This window comes from Lutra lutra, chromosome 1 (assembly GCF_902655055.1).
Source record: "Lutra lutra chromosome 1, mLutLut1.2, whole genome shotgun sequence".
NCBI classification, from domain to species: Eukaryota; Metazoa; Chordata; class Mammalia; order Carnivora; family Mustelidae; genus Lutra; species Lutra lutra.
The window spans coordinates 97,826,034-97,838,265 of NC_062278.1; the positions used below are offsets into that span (position 1 = coordinate 97,826,034).

At 39.7% G+C, this 12,232-nt stretch overlaps 1 protein-coding gene across 1 annotated transcript in view; it reads right to left on the reverse strand.

The window, feature by feature from the left end:
* Positions 1-12,232, reverse strand: part of SPATA16 (spermatogenesis associated 16) — a 245,971-nt gene that overhangs the window by 28,298 nt on the left and 205,441 nt on the right. The window contains exons 10-11 of the mRNA XM_047730665.1: positions 10,187-10,351; positions 7,339-7,422 (exon numbers count right to left, since the gene is read on the reverse strand). Coding sequence (XP_047586621.1) covers positions 7,339-7,422; positions 10,187-10,351 — 249 coding nt within the window. The remainder of the gene's footprint in view (positions 1-7,338; positions 7,423-10,186; positions 10,352-12,232) is intronic.

The following is a 12,232-nucleotide window of genomic DNA, read 5'->3' on the forward strand; positions in this document are numbered from 1 at the left end:
CAAAGATATCCACCTATACTCCATTTGTTGAATTCATTGAAGATTGTGATGTACCACATTATAATATTTGATGAAATTTTAAAATAGTATTTCTTTTCATGAAAATTCACAGGACCATGTTTACATGGTAGAGTATTTCCCTCATTACTTTTAAAATAACAAAATTTCATTTCTCCTCATTTAGTCTCAAATCAGTGATCCAGAGGCATATCAGAATAAGACAATATTTTATGTTGTACCAGATTAAATTCTGATCTCCTCAATGTGAAATTTAGACTTTGTAAAGGAAGAACAAAGAACTTTTCTTCTGAGTTGCAGACAGAGTGCTACTTAACTGTTTCTCTTAACTGATTTTGTGGTGAGAAGAAATAGGAATGTTCCAACTTAACAGTTGGCACATGATTTTTTTTTTTAAAGACTCCTTTTTCTAAAGACTTCTTCTATTTATCTTCAGGCCTAGTTCATAAAGCTTTAATGGGCTTTAGGATTCAATGCAAGGTAACATAAAATCAGACTCTGAAGGTGGTAAGGATAGAAACACGTTTCTCAGAAGGTTGTGACTTGCCCAAGGTCACATGAGTGGGAGCTGAATTAATGGTCAGGGATTTGCAGATTCAGATTCTGTACCCTTTCTGGTTCTAGATGAAAAACTAAGGACCAGAGGATGAGGATCCTATTTGGAGGATGATAGAGGTAGACTACACCAAAAATTGCTTAGTGACTCCTTAGGCCCAGATTGAAAGAAATTTATTTTGAGAATTGAAGACAATCAAACTGTTCTAGTTTATGGTCAAATTTCACTTTAGTTGGAAGTCACCATAATTCCCCTTTTGGCCTCACACCTAAATGCTCATCTATGTGTAAAACGATGCTGGTCTGTTGGGCCTTGTCAGGCTGCCTCTTTCTAGTAAGAAAGAGTTTAGGCTCTAGGGTCAGATCAAGTGCAGATCAATGCAAACTGTTGAACTTCTCTGTTTAATAAAGTAAACATTTGACCTCATGCAAGGATTAGCAGGTTGGTATATGTAAAGAGAATACGGGAGAGTGTTGGCACATATTGAGAGCTTAGTAAGCATTGACTCTTATTTCTTCAGTTTGATGGTCTGGCTTTCAAAAGACTCATCCATTCAGACTTGAGAGGGGACCTAAAATCTTCTTGTTCAATATCTTTACTTTACAGATGAAAAAACTGAGGTCCAGAGAAGGGAAGTGGCTTCTGAGCTAATATGCAACAGGCCCAGGTCTCCAAATTGCTGTTTGGGGTGGTTTTTTACTTTTCTAGCCACTCTCTAAATAAGCCTTTGGTCTTCTTTTGGATAGAAGACTGAATCTGACCATTTCTCACATCCATTACTACCACTTGGGTTCCAGATTGAAACCATCCGAACTTGGGTTCAAGCCATCATAATTACTCTCCTGTATCATTGCAGTAAACTACTAGCTGGTCTCTCTGACTCTCCCATCACCCCCTTCAATCTAGTCTCAACTCAGCAGCTTAGAGTGTTTTTGTTTTTCTCTTTGACAAAGCACTGTGTCCTCTGCTTGCTCACTTGATCTTCTGTTACTCTTGTTCATTCTATTCTGGTCCCCTGGCCCTCCTTATAGTCCCTTGTACATGCCAGGTACTCTCTCAACTTGGGGTTCTACATTTGCTGTTTCCTTTACTTAGAATGCTTTTCACAAGGTATTTGCAAGGTTTGCATTCCCTTCGGATTTTTGTTCAAGCATCACCTCAGTGAATCCTGGCCCAACTATTCTAGTGCAGTTGCAATCACTGGCACTTTCCATTTTCCTTTCCTGCTTCCTCCAGCCACGGCACTCATTACTTATAACATATTGTATATTACTTGCAGTAATTCAGTGTCTACTTTAGAATGCAAACATTATGAGGGCACTACTTCTTCATGGCTATATCTCCAATGTCTAGAACACTGTCTGACCCACAGGAGATCCCAGTAAAGGTTGGATGCGTGCATGAATGAGCAGTATGATAACAAGACCTCTGGGATATTCAAAAGTGTATGTTTTCTTAGGGTTTTGTTGTTGTCGTTATGGACTAAACCTTGTTAAAGAGTCCTGCTGTGACATGGGACTTTCCAACATAAGAAAATATGCTTTTTTTTTTTAACACACAAAATGCTTATTTTGTGTTGCCACAGCTTATCCAACGTACCTATATTTTTCTTGAGTTAATTACTAGAAAGAAAATATTCTATAAAACCAAACCAAACCAAAAACCACTCTCCTAAAACCCTATAAAGAATATATTTTAGTTTTGATGAATTGGGAAAAAACACAATTGTCTCCTTTCTTTTTCTGGGTTCCTAGAGAAATCTCAAAGAAAAAAAAAACGTAGACAGGAGGTCAGCACTCATGAATCAGATTTCATCTTGATAGGCTTTTTATAGACCTGTAACAAAGTGAAGCCCTGGAAATTGTGTTAGGTAATGGGGATTCTGACAGACCCTTTAAGTACGTGCAACTAGGAGGTGCTGCTATAATTCTGCTGCTTCAGATGAAAATTCCAAGTGTTTTCATTAGGTACAACAGCTGTTTCTATTACAGATAACAGATCTCAGAGGTGGGGATGCTGATACCAACTTCTAGTGGGCTCAGAACACAGTGTAGCTTGTACAATTAGTTTTTTTTTTTAATTATTTTTTTTCTGCACATGCAAATTAACTCTGTAGCAGTAAAAGGAAATTACTTACTTGCTACCGGAATTGTCTGAAAGTGATATGATCATCCTTTGTAGAGCCACATTAACCAAATTAAAAGCCCTTGGGAAAAATTTGGCACCCTGTTCCTTCCCATTCACATCTTCCTAAAGACCTCTCAAGAGCTTCCATTTAAAAAGCTAGGATCATTACCAGGGCTTTTAATTTGGAAAGACTGGCTGCTCACCAGTGAGACTTTCTAGACACCTAATGGTTGGGTAGAGTGGCTTTGCAACGTTCCAGCTTCAGATGCTTTGAGTTTACTATTCTGACTCCTGCTCACTTGCAGGTATTCTCCGGCACATGACAGAGATCCACAGCTCTGCTGCTGGAGCTTATCTCCAAGATCAATGTTCTCACTTCATTCTCTTTACGAATGCACATATCATGGAGAAACGGAATCTATTCCTTCAACCCTGTGAAGCTGGACTGGTTTGTAACTATTTTGACCAGTAGAATATGGCAGAAGTCCTGGGCCTAACCTTTAAGAGGACTGATGGTTTCTATTTCCTTTCTTCTTGAAATAGTTCCTTTAGGAGCCCAGCTGTTTAAAGCCTAATTCACATGAAGAGGCCGCATGCAGGCACTCCAGTCAGCTGTCTCAGTTGACTGATGTCATTTGTCAACCATATGAGTGAACCATGTTGTAGTCTAGTACATCTTAGCCTTCAGAATACGGCAGCCCCCGGCATAGAAGCCACCTGATTGAACTTAATGAGAGACACTGAGCAAGAACCACCTAGACAAGTCTGGTCAATACATAGAATTGAGAGATAATACTGGGTTATCGTTCTAAACCACTATATTTGGGGTGATATATAACAACAATAAATAACTGCAATAGGGGCAAAGTGGGAAACCACAGGCTAAGCATTCCTATGAGTGTGGACATCAAAACCTAGCTTAGTGTCAGGTGGAATTGGTGATTGTCTATAAGATGGAGACAGGTAGGGACGAATGTTAATTTCTCTTCCATCTTCTTGGCTGCTCCTTGGAATTTCACAATTGGACTGTTGCTCTGTTATCACTGGGATTTGTGAATACAAATATGTAGTTTGTACAAATGTAAATATTTCTGGGATGGATAATGCTATAAACCAGGGTACAACAATTTTTTTCTATGTAGGGTCAGACAGTAAATATTTTAGGTTTTTACGGTCTCTGTAGCAATTAATCAACTTGGCCGAGGTGACATAGATGATATATAAATGAATGACATGGCTGTGTGCCATAAACTTTATTTATAAAAATAGACCTGTGGCTGTAGTTTTGACCTGTGGGCTGTAGTTTACTGACCCTATGCTAAAAAATTATTTCTATAACCAACAGAGATATTTGGTTATATTGCTTGAATCTCATCAGAACTGCATTTGATTCACCTCTAGCTCCAATTCCTCTTGCCATTTCCTCTGAGACCCCTTTGCAGGGTTCTCTTCCTAAGTTTGAAATGTACTCCTTGAGGTGCTCTTCTCTTCTTATTCAATGTTTTTTCTCAGTCATCTCATCAACTTCTCGAATAATTTCAGTTAATATCAATTTGCCAACAACCAAGAAATCTCTCTCTATTCAGTTTTTTTCTAGAACTCCAGACTCCTGTATTTCCCCCTGGATGTCTTGCCAGCACCCTGAGTTCAACATACTTTTGTGCCAGTTACTAGCTTATAGCCTCTTAACTCCAAACCCACCCTTCTATGATTAGCTCTGTTATCTTGGGAGCTGGAACTCTGCAAACCCCATCTCTGTTTTGCCAGGTGTTAGTCTCTGTCAATAGGAGGTGTTAGAGGGATATTGCAATACCAAAGGGGAAAGCAGGGACTTGGTGCTTCTTGTTCACTTGCTGATCTCCTGTCTGCTGGGGGTTCCTGCGAGCATCATTTTAGCAGGCTTCTTTGCCCCAGAAAGTTATGCTTTTTTCTGTAGTAGCCGTTGAATCTAGTTTTTCCAAAAGTTGCAGAATTACCTCCATTATAACTACCTCCTCACTCCTGCCACCCTTCCTCCCATCAGCCCCAGTGAGTTAGTGGCCCCTCCTCAGAAGCCTGGATCTCAACCCTTCAGGATTCCTCCTCCAAGCTTGGAGATAATAGCACCAGTTGAGCAGGGCCTCTCTCTCTTTTTTTTTTTTTTAAGATTTTTATTTATTTGACAGAGAGAGAGAGACAGTGAGAGGAGGAACACAAGAGGGAGAAGCAGGCTTCCTGCTGAGTAGGGAGCCCAATGTGGGGCTCGATCCCACGACCCTGGGATCATGACCTCAGCTGAAGGCGGACGCCCAATGATTGGGCCACTCAGGCACCCCTAGCAGTGCCTCTTAGAGGGAGGTCTTGAGTTTTGGTCCACAGGGTGGTTCCTGCTTCAAGTTTCCCAGTTTTAATAATTTCAGTCTCTCCTATTTGACTTCCCAGCCCTAATGGGTGGTTGCCGCTCCCTTTAATTGCTTCTTCTGTGCCATTCTTTATATTAGATTCCCTTTCAAATATCTGCAGTGGTTTCTGTCTCCTGACTGGACTCTGAATTTATATTCTCAGCCCAAAGCTACCCCCTCCTTTTAAAAAAAAAATCTTGTCTATTTATTTGACCCAGAGAGAGAGAGAGAGAGAGAGAGAGAGAGAGAGAGAGAGAGGTCATAAGCAGGAGGAGCAGCAGAGGGAGAGAGAGAAGCAGGCTCCCTGTGGAGTGAGGATCCTGATGTGGGGCTGGATCCCAGGATCCCGGGATCATGACCTGAGCTGAAGTCAGCCGCCTAACCAAAGGAGCCACCCAGGCACCCACCAAAGCTACATTTCTGAAGTGCATTCTTCCTTAGTAAATGGCACCAGCAAACCTCTCCCCATGCCCTGCCCAGTGGCTCAAGCCCAATGTCTGGGCATTGTTCTAACTTATTCTGTTCTCTAAACTCCCTTATGCAATCAGTGAACAAGGCCTATAGATTTGGCTTCCTGCACATTCCTTCTAACTGTTGCTTCTTTCCATCTGTACACCCACCACCACAGATCAAGCCACCGCCTTATAACTGACCTCTCCATGTTTCTGTAGCTCCTCAATCTGTTCTCCCACTGTAGCCCTAGAGATGTATCAAAAAACACTTTCCAGATAAATACTCTCTGAAACACTCTGGGTCCTTAGCATAATTTATCAGTCTTTCTGTGATTTGACTTCTGCTTCTGCACTTCATTTTGAAACATGTTCCTTGCTCCTTCATTAGTTTTTCTCCCTTTATTGGTTTTCAAATTTGCCATGCTTTCTTTACACTCTTGGTACAAACTCTGCCCTCTCTGTAGAAATCTGTTTTTACCTGGACAGCTACTACATATCCTTAAAATGATGTATTAGTATCACTTTCTCAGAGACGGCTTTTCTCTCTCTCTCTCTTTTAAGATTTATTTGAGAGAGAGCATGCACAAGCAAAAGTTGTGGGGAGACCACAGAGGGAGAGTGAGAGGGAGAAACAGACTCCCCACTGAGCAGAGAGCCTGTTGCGGGGCTCAATCCCAGGATCCTGGATCATGAGTTGAAGGCAGATGTTTAACCCACTAAGCCACCCAGGCGCCCTTCCAAAATGACTTTTCTGACCTCTCAGACCAGATTTTATTGCCCTATTGGTTTCTACAGATTATTGCACATCTACTTTTTAACTATAATATTCAGTAAACTTGTAGCTGTGTACTTGTTTTCTTTCCTAGATGGTAAAGGCCATGTAGGCAGGGGTTGTGTTTGTATTGTCCAGCACAATATTCCTAACACCCAGTGTTCCTTCCAGCACAGTAGATAGTCAACAAATATTGGCTGAGTTCAGTTCATTTCTGTTCTATGCATTTACATAGGGCCTCTGAACTGATTACAGAAGACACCCATTCCCTCAGATGCACTAGAATCCATCATGGCTGACTGTTACCTCTTAAACTGGAGTTTCCTTTGGTTTGCTCTTCTCATATCTGACACCAGTTCTCCCTTTTTGGGTTCTGAAAATGACTGGACAAGACTGAATAGGGAGTAGATTGACTACAATTTATTGCCTTTAACTGGACTGGAGACTCAACATTATTCCCTTCTACATTGTCGAAGAGCTCTGTAGTGTCCCACGAGTCTTCCGAGTACCTGGTGCTAGGTGCAGCTCTGTGCTTGTTTTATTTAACTGAGGTAGCCAATGAAGGGATGGTTCTCTACCTCTAACAACCAGTATGTTACTCCTCCACCCAAAACATCAATGTGCTAGTTTCTTTGTAGTTCCCTGAAATGTAGCCGTTACTCCTCAAGTGGGGAAAGTGTTGGGGGGGGGGTGTTGGACTAAAACATAGATGAGAGGGCTTTTAAAAAGTCTATATTAACCAATAACAAAGAAGCAGATAATGAAAATAGAATATAAAATTGAACATAAGAAGACCAATGAAAGCATACAACCACAATCTGTTGGAGAAATAGACTCGAGGAAACATTATATAAATCCATTTTGATTCTGGTTATACTTCCAGGGAGATAGTTGCATTTATTTAAAAAAGAAAACAAACAATAAAACAACCTGAAGAGCTCTCTTTTCTTTTTATCTTCTAAACAGATTTGACCCAAGATGGATATTTTCTTTGAGAATAATATATCTTTTCCCTTCAGCTGAAAGTTTTACCTTTTGGATTGTATTCCACACACGTTCTTTATCGTTTCTTCTTCCTTCAAGGGTGTCCATAGCATCTGCCATTAGTGACTGCAGCTGTGGCACCAAGATAAAAATTATCAGTGTGGAATTCACACAGAAATAACTTCTCTAAATACACAGATTAAAACCTAATTAAAAAATCATTTGTACGCTGATGATTTTATTACTCATCTTTCCGACAATGAACACTGCCACCTCGTCTTTGCTTCAGTCATTACCAAGTATTATTGCAGATATAAAATATTGTAACAATGAAAAGATTCTTCTTGAAAATTTGTAGAAAACATATAGGTTTTAATGTAGTAAGTGTTGACGTTTTGTAAAAAACAGATTCGGATTGTAAAGAATGAAGGCAGTAGTTAATTCACTCAGGAAATGGCATGTAGTACATGAACGCATTTTAGTATTTTCTCCTGAGGCTAATGTATCATAATTCGAGGCATCATGCAAAAGCTCACCCGAGGACAACACTAAAATTGCGCTGTTTTATTGCCTTCTAAAGGATGTTAGCTCATTTAAAGTCTTTTACAATTCTTTTATTTTCTAAAATTTCAAAATAACCAAGTTGCCTTTTTCAAAGGCAAGTTTAGAAAATTCCGCCCTTTGCCCAAAATTGCCACATTCCAAGTTAAAACAATCCCGTGCACATGCTGCGTATGTGGCTGCAAAGTAATGAAACTGCATCAAGCCATGTGATGATCCAAACTGAAAAAGAAAGTTATCTAAAAAAAGAACAAATGCCAGCTCAGTTCACTGTGGCATCAGAGTGTGAACTCTCAGATGATCTCTCTCTACGTTAGATATCGCAGAGCTTAAGCAGGAAGGCGGAGGGTTGAGTCACTCAAGACTCTTCTACTGAGCAGTCCCTGTTTATGTAGCACCAGAGATGATATTACTAGGATTTATTTTCCTAGGTTAACCTACGCTTGGAAGTTGGAAAGTAAAATCTAATACTTAAGGTGATGAAATCTTGCAAGATACATGATTTTTAAATATTTGGCCTATACAAATAAATCCATAGACATTAAATTTTTTTTCCAGTAGGCATATAAATTATGAAAATAGTCCATGAATCTATTTTCCAAGGTTTCAGATAGTGAGCTATTACACTAACATGTGAGTAAAACATGTCAATAATGCTAGTTTGATGCTCTTTGTCTATATTTAGTAATATAAGTTATTTCCAGAGAGGGAAAAAAAAGCTGCAGATAAGAGGTTAAAAAACCTAAGTGCAGGAAACTCCCCTGTATTTTTTCATTTAAATCTTGAATGTGCTTTTCAGGAAGACAGGATCAACACTATGCCAGCTTCTTAAATTAGCATTTTCTTTGCTTCCTCTTATCTCAGAGGAGCATTAATCATCTAAAATTGGCTATAATATGCACTTTGAAAACTCCATACTTACTGCATTCCTGAATGTCTTATGAGTGGTAGGATAAACACTTAGCCTGTTAGAAGGTGTTCCACTGCACAGAACCATAAAGGTTTAGAAAGTATTCTTGCCAGTTTTGACTTTGTAATTCCCTGATTAATAGACTTTTCCTCACCCCATAGTTTTAAACTTTAGTACGCATAGTTTTATTATTTGGCGAGTCAGACCACTTTATATACTGACTCTGAATATCACTATTTATTTAATACCCTTTTACAGGGTCAGATGTACATTATAAATGTTGGCAGTTCATTTCTTGATGGATTAATTTGTTACAACTTTAAAAAAGCTCCAAGAGGGAGGGTTGCTTTAGTTATCTGAAAATTACAGGTGATCAGTTTGGGTTGTTCTCATCCCTGCTATGTGAATTCAATTCAGGTCTATAATTAGTTTTGGCTACCTTCAATCAAAGCCTCAAAGTAAAGAGCCCTTCCCTATAAACCATTAGGATCTCCATATATAGTAAATTTTACCTATCCTCGAATGGCCCTCACAGGGGTTAGTAATAGTTTTACAAATGAGGAGCCATCATTCCTAATATTGATTATTGTGAGAATATACACATCTATTTGAAGATTGTTTCTCCGAGATATTCTTTCAACTAATTTTTGACTGGCTCTGTGTTTTTTGAGTTCATTCGTCAATTTAGTTAAAAAAGTCATTTGACTAACTACATTTTCCTTTCCAATGAGACAACTGTTTTATCTAAATGGACCAGTGTGGGGGCGCCTGGATGGCTCAGTCGATTGTGTCTGACTTTGATCCCAGCTCAGGTCCTGGGATCAAACCCTGTATCAGGCTTCCTGTTCAGTGAGGAGTCTGCTTGAGGATTCTCTCTCCCTGCCTCTTTGCCCCTCACCCTGCTTGTGCTCCCTCTCTCTAAATAAATCTTAAAAAAAAAATGTACCAGTGTGAATGTGTGTGTGTGTTGCACTGCCAACATATGTATGACACTAGAAATGAATAAGAAAACTCTAAAGACTATTTTGCAGGGTTGGTCTTTATATAGCAATTACTCTTGTCCTCTCACTTTCCTTTACAAGAAAATCATATATTAACATAACTTGGAGTTTAAGAAATAATTTATTATAATTATACTTTATTTAAAACAAAAAGCCTGATCCACGATATGAATAATGAGCCCTTTTCCATGCTTTTACACATCACAAAATTCTTGCTATAAAAATGGAAGCTAGTTGATGAGAGCAAATAAAAGACAGAAACACCTTTCTACATTTTCTAGTTTCTTTATTAAAATGCCTCAGGAGGGTTGGGCAGTTTTCCCTCAGACTACATTGATTCTCACAATTTTTTTTCTTTTCAGAACATATCACTCTTCTGTTAGCCCAGGGCCCATGAAAGCCTTAAACAAAGAAAAACACTCACCAATTCTGCCTCTGGTTGACTGATGTCCTGTAGATAGGGAATGGTTGCTAGCTCCGCCATTGCTTGATTGATCACTTGGGACTGCTCCTTTACTCTCTGCAGTCCGCTGAGGAGGCTGGCATATTGCAACTTCTCCATCACACCTGAGCACCCGTGGAAATTCCCCTAGTCTCCCAGTAAAAGGAAGTGTTTTAGAACAAAATCACAGATATAGAACTCTCCCCGGGGATTGAAGTCAGGTATTATTGCGATATATTTACATCCTTTGAAGCAATGGCTACCTAGCACAAATAAATGTTTGTTTCCATTATTTTAGAGAATCATCTGTACCCTGCCTTCATGTAGATGAATGTATATAAAAGGGAATGCTTTGCAAGACTGTTCAGAAAGATTTGCAGGTGACCCTACATAAGGAACCTGGGCTGAGGGGAAAAGAGGGGACTGAAATTGAACATGTATTCCACTCTCCTAGTGGGGATCCCAAAAAGGTGTGTTTGTTTAAAGAGGGGTACTTTATCTATGTCACCAAAGCATCACAGGAGCTAAGAGTTGCCTACTATCTTGTTTCCTTTCTTTTCTCTTTTCTTTTTTTTTTTCCTTCCTCTTTCTTTCTCTTTCTTTTCTTTCTTTCTTTCTTTCTTTCTTTCTTTCTTTCTTTCTTTCTTTCTGGTTTTATTTATTTGTCAGAGAGAGGGAGAGAATGCAAGTACAAGCAGGGGGAGAGACAGGCAGAAGGAGAAGCAGACTCCCCACTGAGCAGGGAGCCTGCTGTGGGGACTCCATCCCATGACCCTGGGATCATGACCTGAGCGAAGGCAGATGCTTAACTGACTGAGCCTCCCAGGCGTTCCTCTAACTTATTTCTATAAAAGAATATTTTCTATGCAAGTTAAATCCTGAAAAACATTGTGGTAGTTGAATTCTGTCTACCCCAATGGCTTACATTGAATCTCCAGCTCTTCTTTCATCTTTAGTTTTCACTGGATGGCCTTAGACTCTGGTTCCCCTCCTTGAGGTATTAGAGCACTTGATTCTGGTTCCTTGAATCCATCTTGAAATAAGCTACTGTGTACATTTGTAGAGACCACCACCCCCCATAGTATTTTGGGCTTTAAAAAAAAAGATTTTATTTGTCAGAGAGAGAGAGAGAGCACAAGCAGGGGGCGCGGCAGGCAGAAGATGAAAACAGACAAACAGACTCGCTGCTGAGCAGGGAGCCCGGTGTGGGACTTGATCCTGGGACCCTGGGATCATGACCTGAGCTGAAGGCAGATGCTTAATTTACTTAGCCACCCAGGCACTTTATTTTGGGCTTTCTAACAATGGGGGATACCTTTGATAAGATGGCCCAGCTGTGTGTTTTTCTACTGCCAGCCATAAAAGAGGAGACATGACCTTCTCTAAAAATTTTAATACAAACTGTAATGCTTAATGTAAAGTTTATCATAAAATTCTCATTTATATTGGGGAAAGGGGGGCATAAAGTTTATCTAAGGGTTAATAGAAAAGCTTTGGGTTTCTGCCGTGTTTGTTGGGTGGTAAGAAGTGGGAAGTCACAGGAGGATTTAATTTGTCAACTGCTTTCTGCATCCTGGTACCAGAAGAGAAAGTCTGGTTGACCAGTGTTCCTTTATCATAGGGTTCCTCCTGGACTACCTGGACCAGAATCATGAGGTTTTGTTAACTAGGCAGAGTCCTGGGCCTTACTGGGTGAGTCATGTATCTCTTGATATGTGGCCCTAGAAACATTAATTTTAGCTAGGTGCCCTCCTACCCCCAATCTTCTAATATTTCAAATGGAAGTTGAACAAACTGCCATCGGAAAGGCTAGTATCTGAACAAGGACTATTTTAGTCTGTGTATGCTTATAAAACAGATTTTTCTCCCCAGACATTAGAGAAGGCAGACATGATTTTTTCTTCTTCAAAGAGAATCTCTTCTAAAGAGAAAAATTATTAGAAACTAACATTACTAAAGAGCATCTGAATTTCAACTTGAATTTGCAAAGCAGATCCTTCTGAAATGTCATACTCATATTTTGGCACT